The sequence below is a fragment of the Leguminivora glycinivorella genome, chromosome 4 (genome assembly GCF_023078275.1).
Source record: "Leguminivora glycinivorella isolate SPB_JAAS2020 chromosome 4, LegGlyc_1.1, whole genome shotgun sequence".
In the NCBI taxonomy this organism is placed as follows: Eukaryota; Metazoa; Arthropoda; class Insecta; order Lepidoptera; family Tortricidae; genus Leguminivora; species Leguminivora glycinivorella.
The window spans coordinates 26,251,626-26,277,461 of NC_062974.1; the positions used below are offsets into that span (position 1 = coordinate 26,251,626).

The 25,836-nt window shown below is 39.9% G+C and overlaps 1 protein-coding gene and 1 non-coding gene across 3 annotated transcripts in view; both read right to left on the reverse strand.

Annotated features, from left to right (window-relative positions):
• Nucleotides 1-3,700: 3,700 nt before the first annotated feature.
• Trnaq-cug lies at nucleotides 3,701-3,772 on the reverse strand. The gene has a single exon. It is a non-coding gene; the product is annotated as a tRNA-Gln (tRNA).
• Nucleotides 3,773-11,028: 7,256 nt separating this feature from the next.
• Nucleotides 11,029-25,836, reverse strand: part of LOC125225871 — an 84,757-nt gene continuing 69,949 nt past the window's right edge. Inside the window, exons 2-3 of one of the 2 annotated variants that reach the window (XR_007177037.1) lie at nucleotides 16,410-16,597; nucleotides 11,029-11,161 (exon numbers count right to left, since the gene is read on the reverse strand). Coding sequence is in view for 1 of the 2 variants with exons in the window: in XM_048129748.1 (XP_047985705.1) it covers nucleotides 16,475-16,597 (123 nt within the window). In the remaining variant the exon portion in view is untranslated. Of the gene's footprint in view, nucleotides 11,162-12,921; nucleotides 16,598-25,836 lie in introns of those variants that run through there. The other variant, XM_048129748.1, reaches the window with a different exon arrangement.

Genomic DNA, 25,836 nt, shown 5'->3' on the forward strand with positions numbered 1-25,836 from the left:
TTGTAGAGCTGTTTAATTTTGAAGTTTCAATTAATTCGGTTATTTCTGAATGATTTGGAGAAAAGATAAAATTTACCAGTTTACTGAAAAAAATATCAAGACGAATTCTTAGTAATGTTGCTAAGAGAGATGAGTTCATGTATAAAATAATAAAAAAATAACGCACGGTGTAATCTTGAATGCGTTTTACTTACTGCATTAAGCATGAGATAAGGTATAAAACATACTAGTTTGTTGCTCCAAAGATATAAAGAAATGACGTTATTTTGCAAGTGTCCATTACTGGACCCGAAAAACTGCCTACCTCCTATGATGGACAAGGAACAATTTACAAAACCAAAATTTACAAGAAACAATCCTATGTTAAAATAACCCAAACTAATTGTATTTATGGTGTATGAAATTGACTCATTGCGTATCAGTTGGCTTTAAAAGTAAAATTTTAAACTTATTTCACTGTCCATAATGGGGGATCCATTACTGGAGAACTGCCGTCCATAATTGGAGAAAAAACACCTAGTTTTAATTTGTTAACTATGAAGAAACCAATAGGAGTATCTATTCTGCAATACGCTTGAAATGTAGAAGAAGGATAGGACATTCAAGATTTAACACGCTTGGCGGTAGAATTTTTACATTTATCAGTGAAATATCAAAAACAGGCGATTTTTTTTCTTAAACTGTCCATGATTGGGTTCGTCACTAAGTAGGTACGTGAAGTAACATGGTAAATTAAAAAAATATCATTAGATACTTATTGCGAAGGTGTAAACAATTTCGTTCGTTTTGCCACATATCAATAATTACCTATCTATATTAAATTCATTAATCCGTATACATTACATTTTTACAGTACGGTAAAACTCACCCCGTTATTCATAAACGTACACTAAGTTATCAAGCCGATAAAGTTCGGTTGTCCCTTTCCGACGTATTGGTGTGAGAGAAAGGGACAAACGAACTTTATCGGCTGGATAACTTTAGTGTACGTTTATGAATAAAGGTGTTAAAATTTATAGCTACGAAATTTTACATAAAACACCTACTTTAAAATAAAATAAAAAATGTTGAATTTGGTTAACATTATAAAAGACCTCACGCAAGCTGTGCTAATTAGTTCGCGAATTCGTCGAGAGGTGGCGCTAAACACAATTATGCTCATTAGAGAACCTATACTTCTAGCCTAGCCCAGTCTTTAGACTTATGTGAGTAACGTAAAAGTACCTAATAGTTTTGTAGGTACGGAACCCTCGGTGGGCGAGTCCGACTCGCACTTGGCCGGTTTTATTTTCCTTTAGGAGTAGTAATGTAGAAATTGCAGAACATTCCCAAAAAGCGGAAACATTCTTGAGAATGTTCGCAGAACATTCCTGCAACATGCAATTTATTGTTTAAACGAGAGAATATACTAGAAATAAAGTTTAAATGGGCATAATATAAAACTATATGTTATTATACATATAATATTGTCTATAACAGTTACCTATTTTGGTGATAAGTGATAACTTGATAAGTTACCAATAAGTTGCTTAAATTCTCACTATACTTCAGGGAACATTTCGACTTTCAGACTTCACAGTTTTAGTCCTGACTTTTTTAAATCAGGTACCGAACTATTATTTCTTGATGCCTGTTTTTGGTCATGTCAATATACATATATACAAAAAGAAAACAAACAAAATACTTAAAAACAAAAAGTTCGCTGTCAGGATCGAACCTGAGAACCCAGCGCACTACCACGGGACTACGTGTTGACTTGCTGAGTTTGACGAAATTATGGTATAAACTACGAAGTTACTAAGTATTCTGATAAATTCTCGTTCTCGAGAACATTCTCAGAAGTTACCGAAAATTCTCATGAGGAATGTTCTGAAACTTTGGGAACTTCTCGTCCGTGCATTGCTAAGCATGACACGTTCGTACGTTTCCGCAAAAATACGAAGGTAAATATTTTCGCAGTGCATCTGTAAGGTAAAATACCCCATAATGGACGGTGATGCCATTATGGACAAAAAAACACAAATCCTTAAAAATAAGTATCTAAAATAAGTTTCTAAAAACTGACGGCTATGTACCATAAACTAGAGTTGTAGAGCTGTTAAATTTTGAAGTTTCAATTAATTCGGTTATTTCTGAAGGATTTGGAGACAAGATAAAATTCACCAGTTTACTGAAAAAAATATCAAGACGAATTCTTAGTAATGTTGCTAAGAGAGATGAGTTCATGTATAAAATAATAAAAAAATAACGCACGGTGTAATCTTGAATGCGTTTTACTTACTGCATTAAGCATGAGATAAGGTATAAAACATACTAGTTTGTTGCTCCAAAGATATAAAGAAATGACGTTATTATGCGAGTGTCCATTACTGGACCCGAAAAACTGCCTACCTCCTATGACGGGCAAGGAACAATTTACAAAACTAAAATTTACAAGAAACAATCCTATGTTAAAATAACCCAAACTAATTGCATTTATGGTGTATAAAATTGACTCATTGCGTATCAGTTGGCTTTAAAAGTAAAATTTTAAACTTATTTCACTGTCCATAATGGGGGATAGCTACCTACAGCAATAAATGGAAACTCGTATGTAAGAACAGCTTTTGATATTGAAATGCAACCAATAACCATAAACATCTCTCGCCATATTTTCAACAGACAGAACGCTCCATATCAGAAGTGCAGGGGTCAAACACCAATATAATGCAATTAATATGCACATGTTTGCGCTCGTAACTCAGATGGAGCGTGTGTGAATGTCCATTATAATTTACAGCGCTTGGGGATAGTAATATTTATTATGTATATACTTATTTATTATCGTAGGCCACGTCTTTACACGGGCTTAGCATTTGTCATTAGTATTAGCGATTAGGGGCTTGTCAGCAAAGTGACAAGTGGCAAATAGACGTCTACACATGGGCACAGTATAATAAAAAGTACTATTACAGTATTAGCTTTATGATATGCCGCCCACCCCCTCTCGGTTTCACAGTTACGGCCTGTCAAAAAGCATTTGTCATTGTCACTTACAAGTTTAGTACGCGTTCACCAAAGTGACAAGTGGCTAGGAAATATATTTGATCGCCAGTGTCTACACATGGGTATTAGAGAATAGTATTCGTTACAAGATATTGCCATGGTAACGAAGTAAACTAATCACTGGAGTAGTTGAACTTCACTTGTCAGTAATGTTTACACCACTTGAAAAGTGACAAGTATTATTAGTTTTTTTGCTGGCGATAGACACTTGTACGGTAATATTTATTTATATTTATCATTATCTTCAATGTGGGAAATCAGCAAATTATGAAACTTTCTGACGGTACAGGTCTTCTGTCGCAGTAATTTGATAGAGACAGAGAAAGAATACTGAATCGTTCGCTACGGCGCTAACTATTGGCATCTTGGATAGGCGTTATATAATTCCGCCGTTCTTGTGCATTAGGGTAATTCCGAAAGTCGTATAAAACTACTTACCATTATTTCCATCGTATCAAGATTCCCCTTTCAAAATTACCCGAGCATTTCTGTGATTCGGAATTACCCTAATGCACCTTACCTAACACCCTTTCAGATTTAATTTTCAATATTACTCGTACTTATGTAACAGACTCAAAAATGTAATTCACCATCCCAAAAATGACCAACGCCATCCTTACTACAAGGCGAAAAAACCGAAAACCAAAAGACAATTAGGTCCCACCGAGATTTGAACTCAGATCGCTGGATTCAGAGTCCAGAGTGCTAACCATTACACCATAGGACCTGTGCAGTAGGGGGCGAATCGCAGGGATACATACGGCGCGCAGGCGGGACGAGAGCTGGGGCTTAAGGCTGGGTGCAGGACAGCGATCATACAAAACTGTTTCGCTTACTAATATTCGCATGCGAGAGAGAACTTTTTGACAAGTATAACACGTCTATAAAGAATATCACTCGATTTAGAAAAATATGTTTAAGGCTGGTGCAGGATGGCGGTTATACAAATTATAAATAAATAATAATAAATAACGTCTGTAAACGATGCCACTGCATTTAGAATAAATGTGCCCTAGTCTAAATATAATGTTACAGATATTACATTTTCTGTAGAATCTGTAGAATCCTGGGGTCCGTTTTGAATAACTGTAAAGTAAAAAATGTGCATTGGGCGAAAAATATCGCACGGCCGATCAATACCTACTCCAGCACTCTGCCATCTGAGCCATCAAGATCTCAAATATAGCGAAATCCGTGAATTCCGGCAGAGGTCGAAAGTGTTACGTACATAATTATTGATGGATACGAACACGTGTACCTACACATAACAATATGTGATATTCTTACCGGCTGTTTTTATGAAAAGAGTGTAACTTCAGCATAATGAGTTTTTAGACCCAACCCACCTAAGAAACTAAATAAACATAATATAAAATAAATAAAACATTATCATCATCATTCTTGCGTTGCGTTGCGTCACGGCTCATGGGAACCTGGGGTCCGCTTTGACAACTAATCCCAAGATTTGGCGTAGGCACTAGTTTTACGAAAGCGACCCATCTGACCTTCCAACCCTAAGGGTAACTAGGCCTTATTGGAATTAGTTCGGTTTCCTCATACGTTTTCCTTCACCGAAAAGCGACTGGCAAGTATCAAATGACATTTCGTTTCGTACATAAGTTCCGAAAAACCCATTGGTACGAGCCAGGGTTCGCACCCGCGACCTCCGGATCGAAAGTCGCACGCTCTTGCCGCTAGGCCACCAGCGCTTTTTCTCCACCAGTGCTTTATTATAAAATAATTAAAACATAAGTACATAATATTAACTGTGAGTACTTTCACAACTTTGTATGAATGAGACTCCCGTAGCTAATCCGTTTTTATGGTGCCACATCTTCATACGATATTAACAGATACCAATCGATCCTTTTTGTATGACGCATGTGAAGCCTAACCTTAATCGAGATTTCCACGTATCGACGCCATTGTAAGCCCGTTATCACATAGAGCTTTAAAGCGGACGATTAGTTGAATTTATTGTTAAAATGTATTAATGATAAAAACTTTATACTTTACTTCGATTTAATGTTTTTAATTCGCCACACCGGCGATGGCGGGATAATCTGGACTCATTTTTGATTGGCTGACCAGAAATAGCACTAGACAGAGAAGATTGGAAAAAGAGGGGGGAGGCCTTTGCCCAGCAGTGGGACACAGTAGGCTCTGAATAATAATAATAATAATGTTTAATAAATCTTTGTTGACGTGTAAAAGTGCTCCTCTGGCACAGTATAGTAAAGAGTACTATCGTACAGTATGGCCACTACCGCTCCCCGCTGAATGTGCCGCCCACCCCCTCTCGGTTACCTCACAGTTACCGCATGTCAAAAACGCGAACAGTCGACCTGTCATATCTCACTCACACAAGCATGGTACGCGTTCACCTACACGAGCTTAGAATGTGTGCTAGGAACGCGCTTCTTTCATATATTTGACTGCCAGTGACCGAGATGTGCCTCTGGCCAGTTTTTTTATACTACGTCGGTGGCAAACAAGCATAAAACAAAATAAAACTACTGAAATACATATGTGTTATTTAATCTGGCGGCACGGCAGTGCCCCCGCCAAGTCGAGCAAAAAGAGGCGTACGGCCGTGCCTCCGTCCATCCTTTTCTCGAAGCAATTCAGACCATTTTAAACCCCATGTCACTCCGTTGTGGATATGTATGTCTATACAGGGTGTAAACCTAATACGGGCGAACCTCTTAACGGTGGTGAGTATAGGACATAAAAAATGGAATTAGATAACTTTTACTTAAAATTGAAATATTTTTTTTTATCCATACAAAATAATTCATATCTATATCCATCCATACTAATCCATACTATCCATACTCCATACTAATATTATAAATGCGAAAGTAACTCTGTCTGTCTGTCTGTCTGTCTGTCTGTCTGTCTGTCTGTCTGTCTGTCTGTCTGTCTGTCTGTTACGCTTTCCCGCTTAAACCACGCAACCGATTTTGATGAAATTTGGAACAGACAATCTTTAGACCCTGAGACAGAACATAGGCTACTTTTTATTTCGAAAAAAAGGGATGAAGGGGTTGAAAAAGAGGTTGAAAGTTTGTATGGGATTTCTTAATTTTAAATGATAAAACCATGAAACTTTATATTTTAGCACTTGATAATAAATCATTAAACATATATTTAAAGTCACATACAGGTCGAACGCGATTAATTAACATTATTTTTACCTTTAAAATAAACATGGTGGGAAATAAACATTAACTAAAAGCGGGTAGATTATATTTATTTGTCTACCCCGAACATTTATATAAATTAATATCGGGTAGTTTTGTGTTGTTTACATCTCCGGTGACATTTTGCTGGGACGTCAGTCTTCCGCGACCACGGCCACTGCAACCTGGCCGAAACGTTGGGAAAAAAGGTAAAAATAATGTAATTAATCGCGTTCGACCTGTATGTGACTTAAATATGTGTACAAAGCGCGAGAACTTAAAGTGTTATATCATTAAACATCTTGATAAGGGATAGGGATAGGGATAGGGATAGGGATAGGGATAGGGATAGGGATAGGGATAGGGATAGCGATAGCGATAGCGATAGGGATAGCGATAGGGATAGCGATAGGGATAGCGATAGGGATAGCGATAGGGATAGCGATAGCGATAGCGATAGCGATAGCGATAGCGATAGCGATAGCGATAGCGATAGCGATACGGATACGGATACGGATACGGATACGGATAATATGGGTATCGTTAGCGGGATACGGATAATCGGTCGGCGGTCTCTTACAATCAATGTGCTCTAAGACGATCGTTGTTTGCTTGCTTGAAGATTACGTTTGCGATAAGTATAAGCAAAATGTAAAAAATTGTAAGGGATAATAGAAAAAAGTACTTTTTACCCACCGATCATAGTGTCGAAATACGGGCTATGTGGGATGTTTATGAAGGTTTCCCCAGCGTATATAGAATTACCTACGCTGTGGTCGATGTGTAATATTTCTACAATCATTGCAAGCAAAAGTATTATGTGCAATCGAAATAATCGCAGATAAATATACCTACAGAGAAACCTACGGTCCCTACGGATCCAAATGAAAATCTTAATGAATACTTTTATTACGCGGCGAAGCCGCTAGGTAAAAGCTAGTACATACAAAATCCCTACTTTTATTTTGCAAATAGGAAAGTACGATGCCACAAATCTTTTAAAACAAATAATTATCGCAGCGCCTTAATAAAAAATAAAGGCAAATACACTAACAATTTTGCCGAGATTTTCAATAAGGCGCTGCGATAATTATTTCTTACAAAAGGTTTGTGGCATTGTATTTTCCTAAATGGTAAATAAAAGTAGGGATTTCGTAAGCAAGGTCAATATAGAATTGTTATAGAATTATTTGAAGCCATATACGTGCCTGTACCATATGCAGTAATTGATATTTTATGGTGGCGCTGCTGTGGAGTATGCTCTACAGCAGCGCCACAATGTATAAGAGCTCACGACGAAACTAGATACATAGAATTTTTTTTAACTAGTCTAGAATTTTATAGACTTTATATAGATATTTTTCCATATCTTTATGTTCATCAAAGCTAAGGTGGCGCTGCCGTGGAGCATGACGTTGCAAACACACTCGCGTTAACCGCTCGTTGACAGTTGTCAGATTGTCATCGCAACCACGTTTACAGTTCATTGCTGCTGGGATTTTTTTCAAAAATTCATTATGGGGTGAAAATTTAAAGTAATTCAAAAACACCTCTTAATTAATGATAACAATATTGAATTATATGCCTGGTTTCATTTATCGCCCTTATTAGGTTTACGCGCTGTATGTGCGTGCGATCTCTCGCGCTTTGTATATGTATGTATGTATAGTTCGCAAACAAGAAACCTAAGCCGTTGCATGTGATCTGCCAATCCCTTTTGATCTTTAAAACGGTGCCATCTCTACAATTCTCCTATGCACAGTGAATGTATTTATCTGTGCATTCATGCAATATTCTCGTGGATTCTGCTGAAAGGTCAGCGGTGAGTTTTAATTGCATTTCCGTGCACTGAAAGTCTATAACAGTGCGTAGCCAAATGCGCAAACGCTTACGTTATCGCAGCTAGCTATCTCTATCGGTCTTCCGTATTGGCAGGGGCGGCTCACTCCGCGATTCTATCGCCACGCTACAAGCACATGCCGGGGCCGCGAGTTCGCGGCCCATTCAGTGGTGACGGCCTTCGCGCGGCGCAATAAAATTCAATGTCGGCTGCTCGCTTGCGGTCCGGTTGTTAATGTAGGTAAGAATTTAGAATGGCGGCATTTTGTTAATATCAAAGGAGTGAGCCTTCTGTACTTGTACTACTTATAATATATTCTGTCGTATTGGTGCAACAGAGCCAGACTGCGTTTTGATTAGGGCTCTGGATACACGTGATTCACGCCGAACCGTAGCTACGTGATCTTAACACCGGCGGTACTAAGATCACGAATTTCACGAACACGGCAAGGTACGTACCTCGTACGCACGTACGTACGTACTTGCCTTAGCGCCCGGATTCACGTGACACGCCGCGGGCCGTGTCACGCCGCCGCCCGAACTAAGTTCGTGTGCAGAGTACTTATCGTACGTTTTGTAGATTTAACTCGCCCGGGAGAAAACCAAATCATGACTATTATTGAATTATCACTTAATACCTATACTTAATACTGGACGAAATTTTTTTTACATATGAATTAAACTTATATTTATGTTTTGCTTCGATTTTTATACAATACATATAACTAGCGGCCCTCCCCGGCTACGCACGGGGATTATGATAAAAATTGTTATAATAAGTTATCCGTAAAAGATAGACATATGCCATCGCGGACTTTTTTGTAGACCTATTAGAGAGACACAATTTTCCAATACATTATTTTGATATAGCTCAAACGGTTTCGGCAGCGTTTTCGATTAAAGCTCTCAGCCAGCGGGATTTTGTCCAACTCGATTAGAAAATATCGTCATATTTCAACCAATTCAAACAAAACTTTAACAAATTATATACCTGAACTTTCCTCAAGAATTACTCTATTCATAAGTGAAAACCATATGAAAACCCGTTCAGTTTTTGAGTTTATCACGAACACACAGACAGACGCGGCTCCCCGGGAGTTTATTTTATAAGAGAAGATTAAGTGATTTACGGCGTTATTCTGTTTCCGATTTTATTGAAATTAAAACTAGCAAACTGTCCGATGCCTTACACTATCTATATACCTGTATGGTAAATGTCAACCTGTGTTACGTTACGTCTTAATATTGTTTATTTTTTGACATGTGCCGTCAGAATCCTCAAATACTTGACACTAACTTAAAACTGTATGTGGTGACAGTTTAGTATAGTATGGAGTAACTATTGTCCCAGAGCTGTAAGAAGTGTAAGAACCTCTTTTTCACACATGACAGCGTCCACAAAACGTAAAATCCTGTAATAATGGTTAAAAAAATCAAGTACTTAAAATAGTATTTTATACAATCGCGATATAATACAAAGCTTTTCAGTCGAGTACCAGGTTTAGGCCACGAAGCTTTGCTGAGTGGCCTAACAGTACGGTACGAGAGTGAAAAACTTAATTATATCACTATTGTATACAATACTTTTTCTACGAGTCATCATCTTCATCATCAATGGCCGGAAATATCATCATTCATGCAAGTTTAAATTAATGTTAATAGCGTCGTTCACTGTTGTATCAACATCGAATTACCTAGTAACCAATTATTTGTAACAACCGTCTCTGATTGGCCGATAACGCCACAAATAAAAAAAATGTATTTCAGATGCAGAAAAATTTGCCAGGTATCGCAAATTAGTATATAAGTTGTATGATGTTCTATTTTTGAAATTATTACAGTTAACTTAAAGTCAACTATAATGAGATTAAGTACATATATTATTATAGTTGAGTCGGAACTGCCATAGAGTATCCAACACTGAAAAGTTAGCACTTATAGTTTAGTCTGTGGTGTCCTAATTGACAGATTACAATCGACGAGTAGAAAAATAATATTTCCCTTACTTTAAACATAATCTAAAACATGTTACATTTTTGCGGATCTTCTTTAGTAAGTATTTTACGATATTAATTTATAACGCAAGATTTACTTATTAAACCATTTATCATTAATTTTTATTTTTAAACTAGTGCTGTGGCAGAGTGTAATTTCGATTCAAATGACATTTCAGTAAGTTGATAGAAATCGTATATTTGTTTAAGCGCCTCCTTGTCCATAGGGCCTAATCGATTCAACCAATTCGAAATTAATCGTTAGATTTGGCAAACGATACGCCTTAGCCACATCGCAACATATGTACTTCAAAACAAATGTGTCAAAAATGTGAACTTACGGATCCGGGACAATAGTTCTGATGAAATTCAGCAACACGACGCTTAGCCATATATTTCTGGTCAAGCATTATTATGTTTGAGCCTGAACTCAATTGTTTAAATAAAACAGTATAAAATATTACCATTTCTTTTAATGGATTTTAAATTACAGGTTTTTGTCTAGGACACGCGACAGAGAGAGTTTTCGATTAGTAAAAAAGGGACGCTGGTGCCGCGCACCGTGCTTTTATAGTGTCGCGACGGGGGAAAACCGCGGCGCTTCAGTCTTCATTCCTATTGGTCCGGCAGCTCGAGGCTCTGGCCGCTGCTCATTGGATCAGCGGGGTGACCGGAGGTTGGCTATCCTGTCTGTGTTGCCAGTCAGGGCGTTAACATACTCCGGGGCGCTGAAAGACTCTCTTTCAGGATTCTTGTTGTGACGAGAGCGGGCATATTCTGTTCAGCGCACGCTTGATCACCCCTCTAGCGGTATTGATGTCTGCCACGCGAGGTACGCCATCCTTCCCGTGGTATAGTTTGACGACTCTGCCCATGCGCCAGAGTAGCGGCGGCAAGCCCTCCTCCTTGATGAGTACTACTTCTCCCAGTTGTAGGTCACGTTGCCTCTCGCGCCATTTGTAGCGTTGCTGTTGTAGAGACACGTACTCGGCCGACCAGCGCTTCCAGAAGTGTTGCCGTAGCTGCTCCAGCCTCAGGTAGCGGTCCAGGCGGTGCGGGTTGCGGTCGTCGAGCGGCGGGCCCGGCAGCGACGTGAGCGGCCTAAAAATGAGAAAGTGCCCGGGAGTAAGGGGTGTAAAGTCTAAGGGGGAGGGAGAGAGTGGACAGAGAGGCCTACTGTTTAATATTGCCTCCACTTGGCTAAAAAGGGATGCAATTTCTTCAAAGGTGAGATGGGTGTTACCCAAAACTCTTTTAAGATGAAATTTGGCGCTCCTTATACCGGCCTCGACGTTGAAACGGGGCCTTCCCACACCCGGCTCGGGAAAACTGGTGGGAAAGCCTCGATCATCAAAACAAATCAAAACTTAATACATGCAGACTCATTCTGCCAAGAAAACTTAATAAAGAAACGAAACAAGGTGCTACTGGTGATTCTCCTCAAGGATTCAGGTTCTAAATGGAAATGGAATAAAACGGTTAGTTGTGACACACAGTTTTATTTTGATGAAAGGACACAATGCAAAGTACAGCTTGTAAATCAGCAATAAAAGCTTAAGCTTAGCACCTTAACTAAAATTAACATTGCCAGACGATAGAGCTGGGCCGTGCAACTATGGTTCCGGGTGATTTACAAGCATTGCCTAAAACTGGTTAGTCCCTAAGTATCAGTGCCAACATAGATGATAGAAACTAAATTTAACTAAACTTAACACTTGCTTCCAGGTAAGAAGAAATGCCACCAACCTTCAAGCCAGAAGTTACCGCTGCACATGCAAGCCATCCTTCAGTGAACCGAAATGGTCGCCCCAGGCGCAGTCATTCAAAAGAGCACCACCGCAACCAAAGCTTCAGCCTACGGCAAGCATCCTCTTCACCGAAACCCCCTTCGGGTGAAACATTCAATTTGAAGAAACTAAATGAAGCTCAAATCTTGAGATCTTGGGAACAATTTTGAAGAGCTCGAAATTAAATCACAATATAAGTTCAAAATCTAAAATGTAAAATCGTAAATAAATTAAATCTGATAAATCAAATCTGATAAATCCCAGTCAGCTGAAATAGAAAAAAAACCTTCATTAGACAATGGAAATGTGGCCTAACCTTATCATATGAATAATTAATATTCTGGATTGCTTACCAGCTGGAACTTGAGAAGCCTCATCATTCGCAGCTCTGACAAACCCTTCCCGCCACATAAACCATCAGGAGACTGGAAACAGAGACACATGGTCAAAACTTGACAAAGCCAAGATCACACAAAGAAATTAACACAATATTATTCAACTGAACTCTACTCACAGTTCATGGTGAAAATACAATTCTGAGGACCCTTGAGGCCCTGCAGAAAAGGACTCTTGCTGCTCCATAATTTGGATTCCTGCTTCACATCATAGATGATCCGCGATATCATAAAGTAGCCACTGGAGGCCTACGACCTGTACCGGAGCCAGCTAACAAGTGTGGAGGAAATGATCTCAAAATCCTAACGACCTTGGGAGGCTTGGGGATACCAAATAGAACGACAACCTCAGCAATCGTTTGCTGTAATAAATTTCAAATGACTAAAATATCTAGTGTGTAAAATTCCACCTAATTTTCTAACCATGTTCTAGCAACTTCCTAACTTATTAAATCAGATATTTATTGTAAATTCTAAATTAATTAATATCATGAAAATCATATATATTTCTATATTGGCAACAACCCTTGTTGACAGATGATTCTCATTGGATACAGAACTGACATCCATATCGATTCAGTTGCTAGATCAATTAAAGTCCTTGCCATGCGCAAAAACTTATATTTGAGACAAACCTAAAAACGTCGTTATACTAAAAATGTGCAATGTCACAACGTATCCGTTGAAATTTGGCGCGTAAGCTGGTGCGAATTTAAATTTAATTCCTTGACCAGCTGCAAATTCAGACAAGTCACTTTTATATAACTTAAAAAAATCATTAATTTCTTTAGCTGCAGCTACAAAGTTTCTGCCATTATCGCAAAACAATTCCGCAGGTCTGCCGCGCCTAGCGATAAACCTGCGTAGAGCTAGCACAAATGCATCTTTAGATAAGTCGCTCACAGCTTCTATATGAACACATTTATATCTTAAGCATATAAACAGACACAAGTAACATTTGGTGATTTTGCATCCACGCCCCCGGCGATCTGTTATTAAATAGGGCCCTGCCATGTCTACAGCTGTTGACGTGAATGGAAAATCAGCCTTAATTCGTTGCGCTGGTAAATTTCCCATTATATTTTTTAAAGTTTGGCCAGCGATACGCTTACAGGTGACACAATTGTGGGCCGTGCTTCGTGCCAAATTCCTGCCTCCGATCGGCCATATCTCGTCTCGTACTGAGGCTAGCAATGACTGTGGCCCGGCATGTAAGAGACGTACATGTTCATGTGTAAAGATGAGTTTAGTTAGTGTGTGTTTAGCACGTAACAACATTGGATGCTTCTGATCGTAAGTACAATCTGAAGCATCCAGCCTCCCGCCTACTCTCAAGAGGCCTTGAGAGTCGATGAACGGGGCCAGGGTTAGTATGTGTGACTTGGGACTCAACCTGTGACCTTTGCGAAGCGTTTCAAGCTCTGCAGAGAATGACTCCTGCTGTGCAAGTTTAATTAAAGTGTGAACTGCGCCTGTAAGCTCCTGTGCTGAAAGTGTACCAGTTAATTTAGGCCCACGGGGCTTACAGTTATTTATGAAACGACGCACATAGGCCATAGTACGTTGTAGCTCTGTGTATTTTGAAAATCTGTCAAAATCTATAATAGATGAGGTTTCTGTGTTAGTAGTGAGCATTGATGTTACTTTAGTTTCAGGTAAGACCTCCGGCTCTACAGCGTTTAATTCAGGCCATTCATTCTCAGGCTTTAATAGAAACTCGGGGCCTTCCCACCACAGAGCTGTCCCTGAGACATGTTGTGGATCCACACCACGAGTTGCAAGATCACTTGGATTTTGTTTTGTAGGTACATGTCTCCAGGTGGCTCCGGGAGCAAGGCTGTCTATAGCTGCTACCCTGTTGGCCACAAAAGTTTTAAGCTTTGATCTGTCTGTTTTTAGCCAAGCCAAGCAGCAGCTAGAGTCAGTCCAGAATATTGTGCGAGAGACAGGACGTCTCCAGGCTCGTACTACGGCTGCATATGTTTGGGCTGCTAACAAGCACCCGGCCAATTCAAGTCTAGGAATAGATGTGCGACGGATTGGAGCAATTCTGTCCCTCGCACACAGCAAATGTACTTTCTGTTCACCGGATTCAGAAATAGATTTAACATAAATGCAGGCTGCATATGCAGTCTCCGCAGCGTCAGAAAAACAGTGTAACTCTATTGTGCAGGTTGCCTCACATAATACATATCTAGGTATGCTAAGTGATTTAATGTGATGTAAGTTTTTAATGAATTTTGACCAGATATGCTGTATTTCAGGAGACACTGGCTCGTCCCAAGCTTTGCCTTCTTTCCATAAGGTTTGAATTAATATTTTAGCTTTAACTGTGCATAGACTTAAGAGTCCTAATGGATCAAAGACTTGGAACGTTTCAGATAAGATTTTTCTTTTTGTAACTATTTTATCAGAATGATCATTTTTAATGGAAAAGTTTAGTACATCTTGGCTAGGTTGCCACCCTAGTCCAAGTGTTTGGCAAGCTTGACTCAATGCTAAGTGATCATCTTTATTAATATAATCCGACTTTAATAGCGCGTTAGAATTCGAGCGGTATTTACGTAAATTGAAACAACCAGAGGCTAAGGCCTGTGAGACACCTGCTTGTATGCGAAGCAGCTCTATTTCAGAGTCTGCGCCTGTTAATAAGTCATCACAGTAAAAGTCATTTTGTATAATAGTCCTAACTAAAGGATCCTTGCTTTCAGCCCCTAACTGCCACAAACAGCGTGCTGCTAGCCAGCTCGATGAAGCAAAGCCGTACGTAACGGTATTTAAAGTTAGTGAGCGTATGGGTAAGTGCTCATCTTCGCGCCATAGAATAACTTGTAGGTTTCTATCTATTTCATTCATCATTATTTGCCTGTACTGTTTTTCTATGTCACCAGATAGTACATACTTGTACTGTCGGAATCTAAGCAATATGTCAAACAGTGGGCTTTGTATGTTAGGGCCTACAAGCTGAATATCATTTATTGAATACCCAGAAGAGGTGGGACAGCTAGCGTGAAAGACTGTGCGCATGCGTGTAGATTCACTCTCCTTCATCACGGGGTGATGCGGGAGGTGATTAGCTTTGTAACATCGCTCAGACTCCGACAGATGCCCTAAGTCTCTATATTCATTTATGAAATCAACATACATTGATTTTAGTTCAGGTTGGTTACTAAAACGTTTCTCTAAACTGAATAAACGCTTTTTAGCTATGTTAAATGAGTTGCCTAAGCAGTCCGGCGAGTCCTTTAAAGGCAAGCGCACAACGAATCTGCCGTCAGATTGGCGGTAAGTGTTTTCAACAAAGTGTTGGTTTATAGGGTGAGACTCGAACTCACTCCCATTTTTGATGGAGTCCGTTTCAGACGGTAGCTCCTCTGTTTCCCAAAATTTGGTCATTTGGGCCGACAGATCAGAGAGACAGAGGTGGCTGCGCGTGTTCCCTGTATGTAAATGAGCCGAGGCTCCCTCTACCGGTCCCGCTATTAACCACCCTAGTTTAGATGGGATTAGGAAGGTGCGCTTGCTCGTTGGCAATCTTTTTGCAGCACCTGTCACAATAGTCCAAAACATTTCCACTCCCAACAGCATATCTATTTGGGATGGAACGTTAAAGGTTGGGTCAGCAAGCTGCACAGAGGCAGGTAAGTTAAGGTGACTAATGTCTACATAGTTTTGTGGAAAGCGACTAGTTACTTGATCTAAAACTAGAAAGTCAATTTTGGCATTAAAATCACTGAGTTTAGATTGAATATGCGCTGCACAAAGCACAGGTTGATAGGTCAGAGGCGTATTTCCTATTCCTGTCACATTTGAGGCAGTTAGAGGCTGACAATCAAGATTTAGTTTTTGTCTCAAATTATGAGATAGATAATTAGACTGTGAACAACTGTCTACAAGACATTTAACTGTCTCCTTTTTGTTGTTAATAGGGTTGATCACTTCAATTAGAGCTGTTGAGAGCAATGACTCGCTAGTGCTAATTAAAGTGCTAGCAGTGAGGGTGTTTTGCACCGCTGCACTGTCAGAGGTTAGCATAGTCGAGGAGCAAGCCACATCCGACCTAGCACTATTTGCAGGTTCGGCTGTTTGTTCCGTGCTGGCTCCAGGTGGAGAAGTGTTGAGTGTTTGTGTGGTGTGTAAGTATGTATTGTGACGTCTCTTACATACCCGGCAACCGTTCAGCTTGCACTGACGGGTCTCATGGTCCGGTCGGAGGCAGACATGGCACAGCTTTAGACGTGACGCCTGCGACCAGCGCTCGTCGACTGACATCTTTTTAAAGGCTGGGCAGTCGTACACTCTGTGATCACCATGGCACACGATGCACGGCCTACCCTTGTGGTCATCTTGTTTCTCTGAAATCACGAATGTTTTTATGTTTTTATCATGTTTAAATGAAGTTTTATTGGCCACAGGCTCTGGCTTGTGGTTAGATTGTTTTTCTCTCCTAGAGCGATACAGATTTTCTAAGATGTCTGCACGATTACTAAGAAATCCCCTAAAGTCATCGAGTGATGGCCACTCTTTGAGAGTGTTCCTATGTTCTTCCCATTTTGCATTAGTATTGACGTCTAACTTAGCCGTCAATAGGTGAACTAAAATTGTATCCCAATGCTCTGTCGGTTGACCTAATGTCTTTAGGGCCCGGAGATTTTTAACTACATGATCATTAAGGAACCTTAAGGCCTTATCCGATTCTCGCTGTATAGGTTCTAAATTAAATAGAGAATTTAAATGGTTAGTAATCAGCTGTCTTTTATTACTGAACCTGTCACACAAAATTTTCCAGGCTTCAGTATAATTGTTAGCGGAGACTTCTAAGTTTGCTATCACTCTGGCCGCATCCCCTTCAAGATAAGAGCTCAGATAATGGAATTTATGAATAGGTTTAATGTGATCATTATTGTGAATTAAAGATTCATAAAGGTCCTTAAATTCCATCCACTTATAATATGAACCATCAAATTTAGAGATTTTAATTTGAGGAAGCTTGAAGCCGAGATGCTCAGAATGACAGCCGTTCGATGAACATGTTCTGACAGAAGTCTCTGGAGAGGGTTTTTGAGCTTGAGAGCGTTCAAGAATACACTGAGCTGCAGCTATAGCATTATTGATATGGGTTTCATTGTTGTCCCGTTCTGCAAGTTCAGTGTCTAAATTTTCAAAATTAGCAACTTCGATTGAAGTTTGCAGCTCGTCAAGTCGCGTGGATAACTCTATAACTTTGTTTAATCTTAAGGTCAGCTCATTGAATTTAACACCTGCTAACACTTCATCATCTGAAATTTTGTCTAAGTAAATGCGGAATTTGGAAACTTGACCTTTAATCGATCCGCGTTTAGTACGCAATTCTGCTAGAAGAGCCTCCCTTTTAGCTGCCTCAGCCATGTTGAATTATGTTTTTAACTGGGCTAGCAAACAAGTCAAATACAATTTTAAAAATAAAATGTCCAAGTTTAAAGTTATCCAGGTTAGAAATAAAAATGTGAAAACAGCTTACGCGCCTTTTAAACTTCAACAGCTAGGCCGAGGTGTGTTGCGGCAGCAGTCCCTTGGACAACTTGCCACGTGGTGGCAGGTATGGGCGTGGCACTACAGATGTGGCACGCGACACGCACTGCGACGGTTGTCCACGGAATCCACTGAAATTGTGCAAACGAAACTGTGCATAAGCGAACACATACCAAGATGCAAGCAGGCGCGATGTTAGAATAGAACCACTTTGCGTCAGCGTAATTAGAAAGAAATAGATACAGTTGAGTTTAAATTCACCTTTTTAAAGAAGAAAGCAGTGCCTTTGATTGCAAATGAATTTATCACCTTACGTTTTTATCACAAAATAAGGATGGCATATGCAATTTCTATTAAACTTTAAACGAAACTCAATTTTTAAATTAAAAGTATGGAAAGAACAATGCACTTTACTGTTTTAAGCAGAAAAAACTCGAAATGCAGTATGCGTTAAGCTATGCTATAGCAACGTTTATGTGCCAGCGTGGCTTTTGAGGTTAACGTCACACTGACAATTTGCAGATGCGTTCTGAAACTAAAACACAAATGAAGGCAATAATACGCAGCGAGCTCTCTCCTAATTTTAGATTGATGGGGAACTAGTGAAATTTGAATTTAAAGTAAGGTTGTCAAGTCAGTACGGGTAAAGGTCAAATAGAGGTTAAGTTGTTTACGAATTCAAAGTTGAGTAAGTAGGTAGATATATAAATTGATGTTAGCTAAGTTGGGTTGGAATGAATTTAAATTTAAGGTTTGTAAATTGGAAAATGAATTTAAATTGGAAAAAGACTAGGGCTAATTAAGAAATTGGGGGAAACAGAATTAGGTGGGTATGGGCACTTCTCACGGCACTTTCCTTAAAAACTCGCCAGCCGCCACACGCTGCCGCCGGGTGCCGCGCCTTCGACGCTCGTCAGGTTTTTTCTTTGTTCGCCGCAGCTGTCCCCCAGGAGACTTCGGGAACTTGATATTCGGCTGGCGGCGATGTCCTTTTGCTGTCTTGCGTCGTCTTCTGCTCCAAGCCCACCCCGTTCCGCCAAGATGGCCGCTAGCTTGATGTGGCTATAAAAATCAGGATTTCTCTCTCCGCACGTGTCCTGTCTACGGTCGCCAAAATGTTTGAGCCTGAACTCAATTGTTTAAATAAAACAGTATAAAATATTACCATTTCCTTTAATGGATTTTAAATTACAGGTTTTTGTCTAGGACACGCGACAGAGAGAGTTTTCGATTAGTAAAAAAGGGACGCTGGTGCCGCGCACCGTGCTTTTATAGTGTCGCGACGGGGGAAAACCGCGGCGCTTCAGTCTTCATTCCTATTGGTCCGGCAGCTCGAGGCTCTGGCCGCTGCTCATTGGATCAGCGGGGTGACCGGAGGTTGGCTATCCTGTCTGTGTTGCCAGTCAGGGCGTTAACAATTATGTTATTCTTAAGGTTTTCACATTTATTCTTTCATTTATTATGTATGAAAATGAAAACCTACCAAGTGGCTTTAATTAATTAATATTTAAGCTTGCTCTTATGTAAGCATATAACGTAACCTTAAATGTAAACAAGACAAACAGGAGTGTAGGTGAACAAAAGAGCAAGTTTATGATGACTATTATACTCCAGGCAAAAAATATGCACACATGTGCGCGGGGCCACGGCTAAGACAAAAAAAATGACAGCTGCAGTTCTTATCAGTTTCGGTACATTAAGTAATACTTTTAGATAGTATATTCCTTTATAGCACTGTATTGTTTGACGAACGAGCTCAGCTATCTTACTGTGGTGGTATTTTGCAAATAATAAGCGCAGTTCCACCACGTGGTAATAAAGACGGTAAAATTTACGAGCAGCCTTTTGTACGTGAAGCTGAGTGAAGTGAGCGATGTGTTATTTTTACATTTTAGGATTTTTTATTTAATCTGGATGAGGCAGTTTAGAATTTTAGTTTATTTCAATTAGTCACTTGTAAGATCCCAGTTGATCAACACTTGAAGGCCTTGACATTTTACTTTAGCGGTGAATTTAAAAGTTATTGTCTTGTTGTTTTGTTAATTTTTTGTATTGTTACTGTTAATGTTTGAAACTCTTAACAACGAAGAAAAGTTTGATGTGGAGATATGCCACCAGAGTCGGAGATTCAACTTTATGTAGTCTCTGCAAGGATCGGACAAACAATGAGTTTCCGTGTCGTCATGGTACTACAGGATCTATCGCGAGGCATTTGACGTCAGTTCATTTGAAATCTGCTGTTACTGTTACGACATCAAACGAGTAAGTCAATTTTTTAAATAGGTGTAATCCATAATAAGTAAATGAAAGCAGCAAAGGTCTAAGTTTAAATACCATGAAAAAATAATTTTAAAGTTATTGCATGTAAATAGTATAACGAAGCTCACTTTATTAAGCAGTGCCTATTTATTATTTTTGAAACAATATATCAGTCATAAAACAGTGTTTACATCTTAATAAAATGATAATCCTGCGCCTTGAACCCTCTTAAAGTAGACTTTTTTTTACTACCATCAATCTTATTACTATATAACGTAATTACACTAATTACCTAATTAAATAGTGGCTATAACAGTTAAGTAAGTTCACGTAAAATGTATAACATAATTATTAACTAGGTATGTGTTAAAATTACGTTTCCGTGGATGTCATCCTATCGTCACATTCTTAATTTTTATACTAAATTGACAAATGTCTTACTCCTTGCATCAATAATCATGGTATAGTGCCATTTTAATAAACATAAAAGTAATATTTTAGTGAAAGTATAAGCATTTTTTGAATTTGTACTCGAAGCGTCGGTTGTAGCGTAGAGACAATGCTAACAGTGGTTATTTAATAATAAGTCGAATTTAGAATTATAACTGTTGAAAACCTTTGGATAGAGTAAAAAACTCAAATGACTGGAAGGAAACTTTATCTGAAACGGTTACCAAATCTAGCAGTTACCCTTACAAAAGGTTACCTACCCATATCGTTGGTATTTTTATAACCACTTCTAAATTAAGCCTATCGGAAACCCCGGATCGTTTATTTGGTTATATTTATTTATTACTTACATATTAATATTTGAAAAACCGCAGTATTGAATATAAATTTTAATTCAAAAGTAATTAAGATATAACCTCACGATACCTACATTTTTATTCATAACTTATAGAGACTGCATCCGATCTTATCTTCTCTCATGAAACGCCGCTGGCGGACCGAACGGGCGTGTCACGTGAATTCGTACGTACGTACGGACGGATCTACGAACGTACGTACCCTAATTTCACGTGATTTATTTTCACGTGACGAACGAACCAGAAATCCGTTGCCGTGTATCACGGCAACGTGCGTACGGCTACGTGTTCACGATACACGGTCACGACCGGGAGCCCTAGTTTTGATCGGCGTTTAGCCACAAGATGTATATAATAGTACAAGTGGTTTATCTTTAACGATTGTCATTTTTGTCGGGTCGGTCGGTCGCTACTGCGCGGACAACACTGTCGAATTCTACTCCCGTCGTATTATTCTTTTAAAAATGTGCAAAGTGATTATTATATATTGTGCTATACACCGTTTTATAGCTGTGAAAGTGTTCTTCAAAATGGTGTTTACTTCATAAATAAACTCCAAGCGGTTTGGACGCTATAGCGATAAACATTTTAAAAATTGTAATCCAACCGTCGCGTCGCGAACCAACAACACACAGCGCGCTAGCGGTGCGCGAGTATTCGACGTCATCGTGCCCTTGAGTCACCGTCGTCACCGACGTTATCGCGCGCGGACCGGTTGCATCGCAGCGGCTGGACGCTTTACACTGCTGCTTCGAGGTACATTGCTTGCTGCTTGCCAGAGCGAGCATTAAATAAACAAAATAATTTTGCAGTCACTAATAAAGACCCGATACCTACACAATGAAGTGTTTAGCGTGCGACAAAGACACTGACCCGCTGGAGCGCCTATTTTGTTCTCAGTGCAAAGGCTGCTATGACTTCAAATGTCTTAATATGACACAGACTTTTTACTCAGAAAATGCAAATGTTTTAAAAACAGTATGGAAATGTCCATCATGCGAACTAATTACCCGCCGACGGCATAACGATAGCACATTAGCGTCCCCGGCCGGCCTAAAACAACTAGACCGGCGGTACGAGCATGTAAAATATGGCATGCCAGTGGTACCGAACACTACAAACACTATGGAAAACGACAGCATTATGTCTGTGGAGGATATTGCCGAGGAAGACTCCATTTCGGTAAGCCGTGTCCTTACCTCAGATACCGAGTCATTAATGCACCAAGGAAATACATACCCGAACTCTGAATGTACAATCATATTGAGTGAGCTAAGAGCATTTCGCCAACAAGTAATGACTATGCTTCATAATCAAAATTCACAACTGTGTGCTGTTCAAAATGATATAAAACAACTCTCAAGTAATCACAATATCTTACGAAACGATGTTAATAAGCTAAGTAGAACTGTAGATAATGTGACAAAGAACTACGACTCCTTGTCCATGATAGTGGAAAGTAACACAATACGCATACAAGAAATGGAACAAAAAATACAAAATTCCCTAGACTCGAACCCAGACCGACCTGTAAGCAACAAATTACCAGGTTTACCAAATCTACAATTGGGCAGCAATGTTTCAGCTTCGAATGAGGTGCCGCCTGTAACTTCGGAGGTGTCAAATATGCCTGAACTTGTGAGTAATGCAACTTCATACTTCTTTGATAAAACAACAGTCGAATTACATACAACCCCAGAAACAAACAACGCTGACAACGGCAACGCCAATATGCAGTTAAATGACCGGGCGAACAAACGTAATCGCACTAGACGCCCAGTAATTAGGGCAACAGGCGACGTTGATGACCACCTTAAGGTATTAGAGCCGCTGAAATATATTCATGTATGGAATTTTCATTCAGAGACTACTGAGGAAGACCTTAAATCGTATCTAAATCGGAAGAAATCGTCCAACTCGTATACTGTCAAGAAACCTGATCCTAGCCACACAACACACTGTTGCTTTATCATAGGCGTCCCATACCAAGATTTTAGCTTCTTTATGTCACCTGAAAACTGGCCCAAGAACACGGCGCTACAAGAATGGTTTATGAACAAAAATAAAAATACATCAACATCCAAAAGAAGACCGCAAATATTAAGAACAACGAATGTAGGGCGCACTTTTTTTCGTACAGAAACCCCTAAAAAGCAGTAATAGTAATATATACTACCAAAACGTAAGAGGCCTGAAAGGTAAAGTACTGCAGACGTATAACGCTTTGACTATCTTCGAATCCGATATAGTGGCACTTACCGAAACGCGGTTGGACTCCACAATAGCAGACTCTGAAGTGTTTCCGGATGCGTGGAGCGTGGTGCGGGGTGACCGCCTCGGCCGCGGGGGCGGCGGTGTGCTGCTTGCGGCTCGCGCGCCGTACACTCTGCGGGAGCTGGACTGCGGCGCTCATCCACAGGACGAGATCGTTTGCGCACTTGTCACCAAGGGACACATACGCTTTGTCTTGTGTGTCCTCTATTTAGCGCCTGGTATACCTGATTGTCGTTATCATTCTGCCTTCCAATGCATTGAGATGTTAATAAATACTTACTCTTACCCCACTATAGTTGTTGGCGACTTTAATCTATACTCAGCCTCTGTAGGTGTCAAAACCGCATATGAAAACTTCCTATATTATTGTAACTTAACTCAGGAAAACAATGTTCTGAACAATCTTAATAGAATACTAGATTTGGTGCTATCCAATGAAGCAATTACTCAAACTACTGTAATGGAAGCTGTAGCTGGCCTAGTCTCTGTTGAAAAATACCACCCCCCTCTAAATATAGTGATCTCAGTCCCAACAATATTTCATTGTCATAAGCAGTCAATACCTCCAAATTCCAATCAATCAAACACCAACACACAACCCACAACTAGAAATTACCGTAAAGCGAATTATTCTCTTCTTTACCATAAACTTGCGAATACTGATTGGTCTATATTAGGAAATATAAGTGACGTTAATGAATGTTCCAAACACTTTTATACCATCATCAATCAGTTGCTTACAGAATGTGTCCCGTTAAAAAACCATAAAAAAAGAACACAAATACAACAATACCCCCCCTGGTTCTCTCAAGACCTCATACATCTAAACAAAGTTAAAAACGAATATCATAGGTTATATAAACAGTCCGGCAATCAGTTGTACTACGCATTTTTTTCATATTATCGTAGAATGCTTAATGTTCGGATTGAGGATGCAGCCCGATCCTTCGTCACCAAATTACAAAATGACATCGTACGGGACCCGTCTTCATTCTGGTCATATATAAAAAGCAATCGGCGGTCGAATCAACCAGCAACATTTGGCGATATGGCCCCTGATGAGGTTGCGAATGCTTTTGCAGATTTCTTTAAAAGCGTTTTCTTACAAAATGCACCAACTCTGAACGTTGAGGCAGCATGTGCTGCTACCAACATCGAACAAGTCCCCTCAAATAATCGTAACATAATAATTGACCGCATCACTGATGACGATATTCGTTCGGCCATAAATCGCTTACGGCCAAAACATACTCAGGGGCCAGATGAAATACCCCAGTTCATTGTCAAGGACTGTCGCGAAGCTTTCATTCAGCCACTTAAATATATATTTAATCTGTCGTTAGTAAGTAAAGTCTACCCAGAGGAATGGAAAATAAGTAAAGTGCTTCCTATTCATAAATCAGGACTTAAGTCTGATGTTCATAACTATAGACCAATCGCAGTTCTTTCTATATTCGGGAAGATCTTTGAGACAATCATATACACAAAAATCTACAAACAGTTGAATGGATGGTTTTGTGACGAACAGCACGGGTTTCTACCAAAGCGTTCCACAACATCGAATCTTCTAAATATTGTGACCTTAATAGCCAAAAACCTAGACCAGAAGAAGCAAGTGGATGTCGCGTACTTCGATTTCCAGAAGGCATTTGATAAAGTGGATAGCGACATTTTGCTCAAGAAGCTGTACATGGCTGGGTTTTCTATTGATCTCCTCCAATTTATGGCCAGCTATCTCTCAAACAGATACCAGTTTGTCCAGTACGAGGGCTCGCGGTCGGCACCGTTCTTGGTGGGATCGGGAATAGGACAGGGCAGTAGCCTCGGTCCTTTGCTGTTTCTTGTCCTTATCAATGACCTGCCGGCTGTGGTCACGTATTCGGCGTGCTTGCTGTTTGCCGACGATTTGAAGCTGGCACTACCCATTGAAACACCTCACAACTCCACACAATTTCAGTCGGATATTGACGCTGTATGTATGTGGGCACAAAGGAATAGTCTCGCCCTTAATGAGGATAAGTGCTCAGTGATGTCCTACACACGTGCACGTGAGCCTATCTTACACCTAAATTATATCATAGATGCTAAACCATTGAAACATGTGAATGAAGTTAAAGATCTTGGCACATGGTTTGACACTCGACTCACATTTAACTCACATATTACTAAGGTATGCAATGAAGCTAGAAGGTGCTTGGGATTTGTCATCAGACAGTCAAAATTATTTTCTAACCCGCAAGCAATTAGAGTCTTATATAATGCGTATGTCCGCAGCAAGTTGGAAACGAATGCTGCCGTTTGGAACCCTCATGAACACCAATATACGCTTCAATTGGAAAAGGTGCAGAAGTCATTTGTGCGACATTTGTACCACAAAGTACATGGACGATATCCGTACCTCTACCCAACTCTCTTCATTCTCGGCATGGTAGACTACACGTCCCTCGAGTTTAGAAGACACATGTATCTAGTCAAATATCTCTTGACACTAATTCGAGGACTAACAACCAACCCAGAGCTACTAGCACAAGTCCCAATAAGAGTTCCGCGTAGGTGCAACATACAGCTGCGAGCGAGGCACCGCGGCCTGTTAGCCATCCCGCCGACGCGCACACGTGCTCTCTCCTCGTCACCCCTTCACCTTGCTCTTAAGCTCATTAATGATATCCTAGCCAGCGACAGCTCCCTGGATCTTTTTTTTTCCTCAGAGACAAAACTTTTGATGGCATCAAGCCGGTACCTAG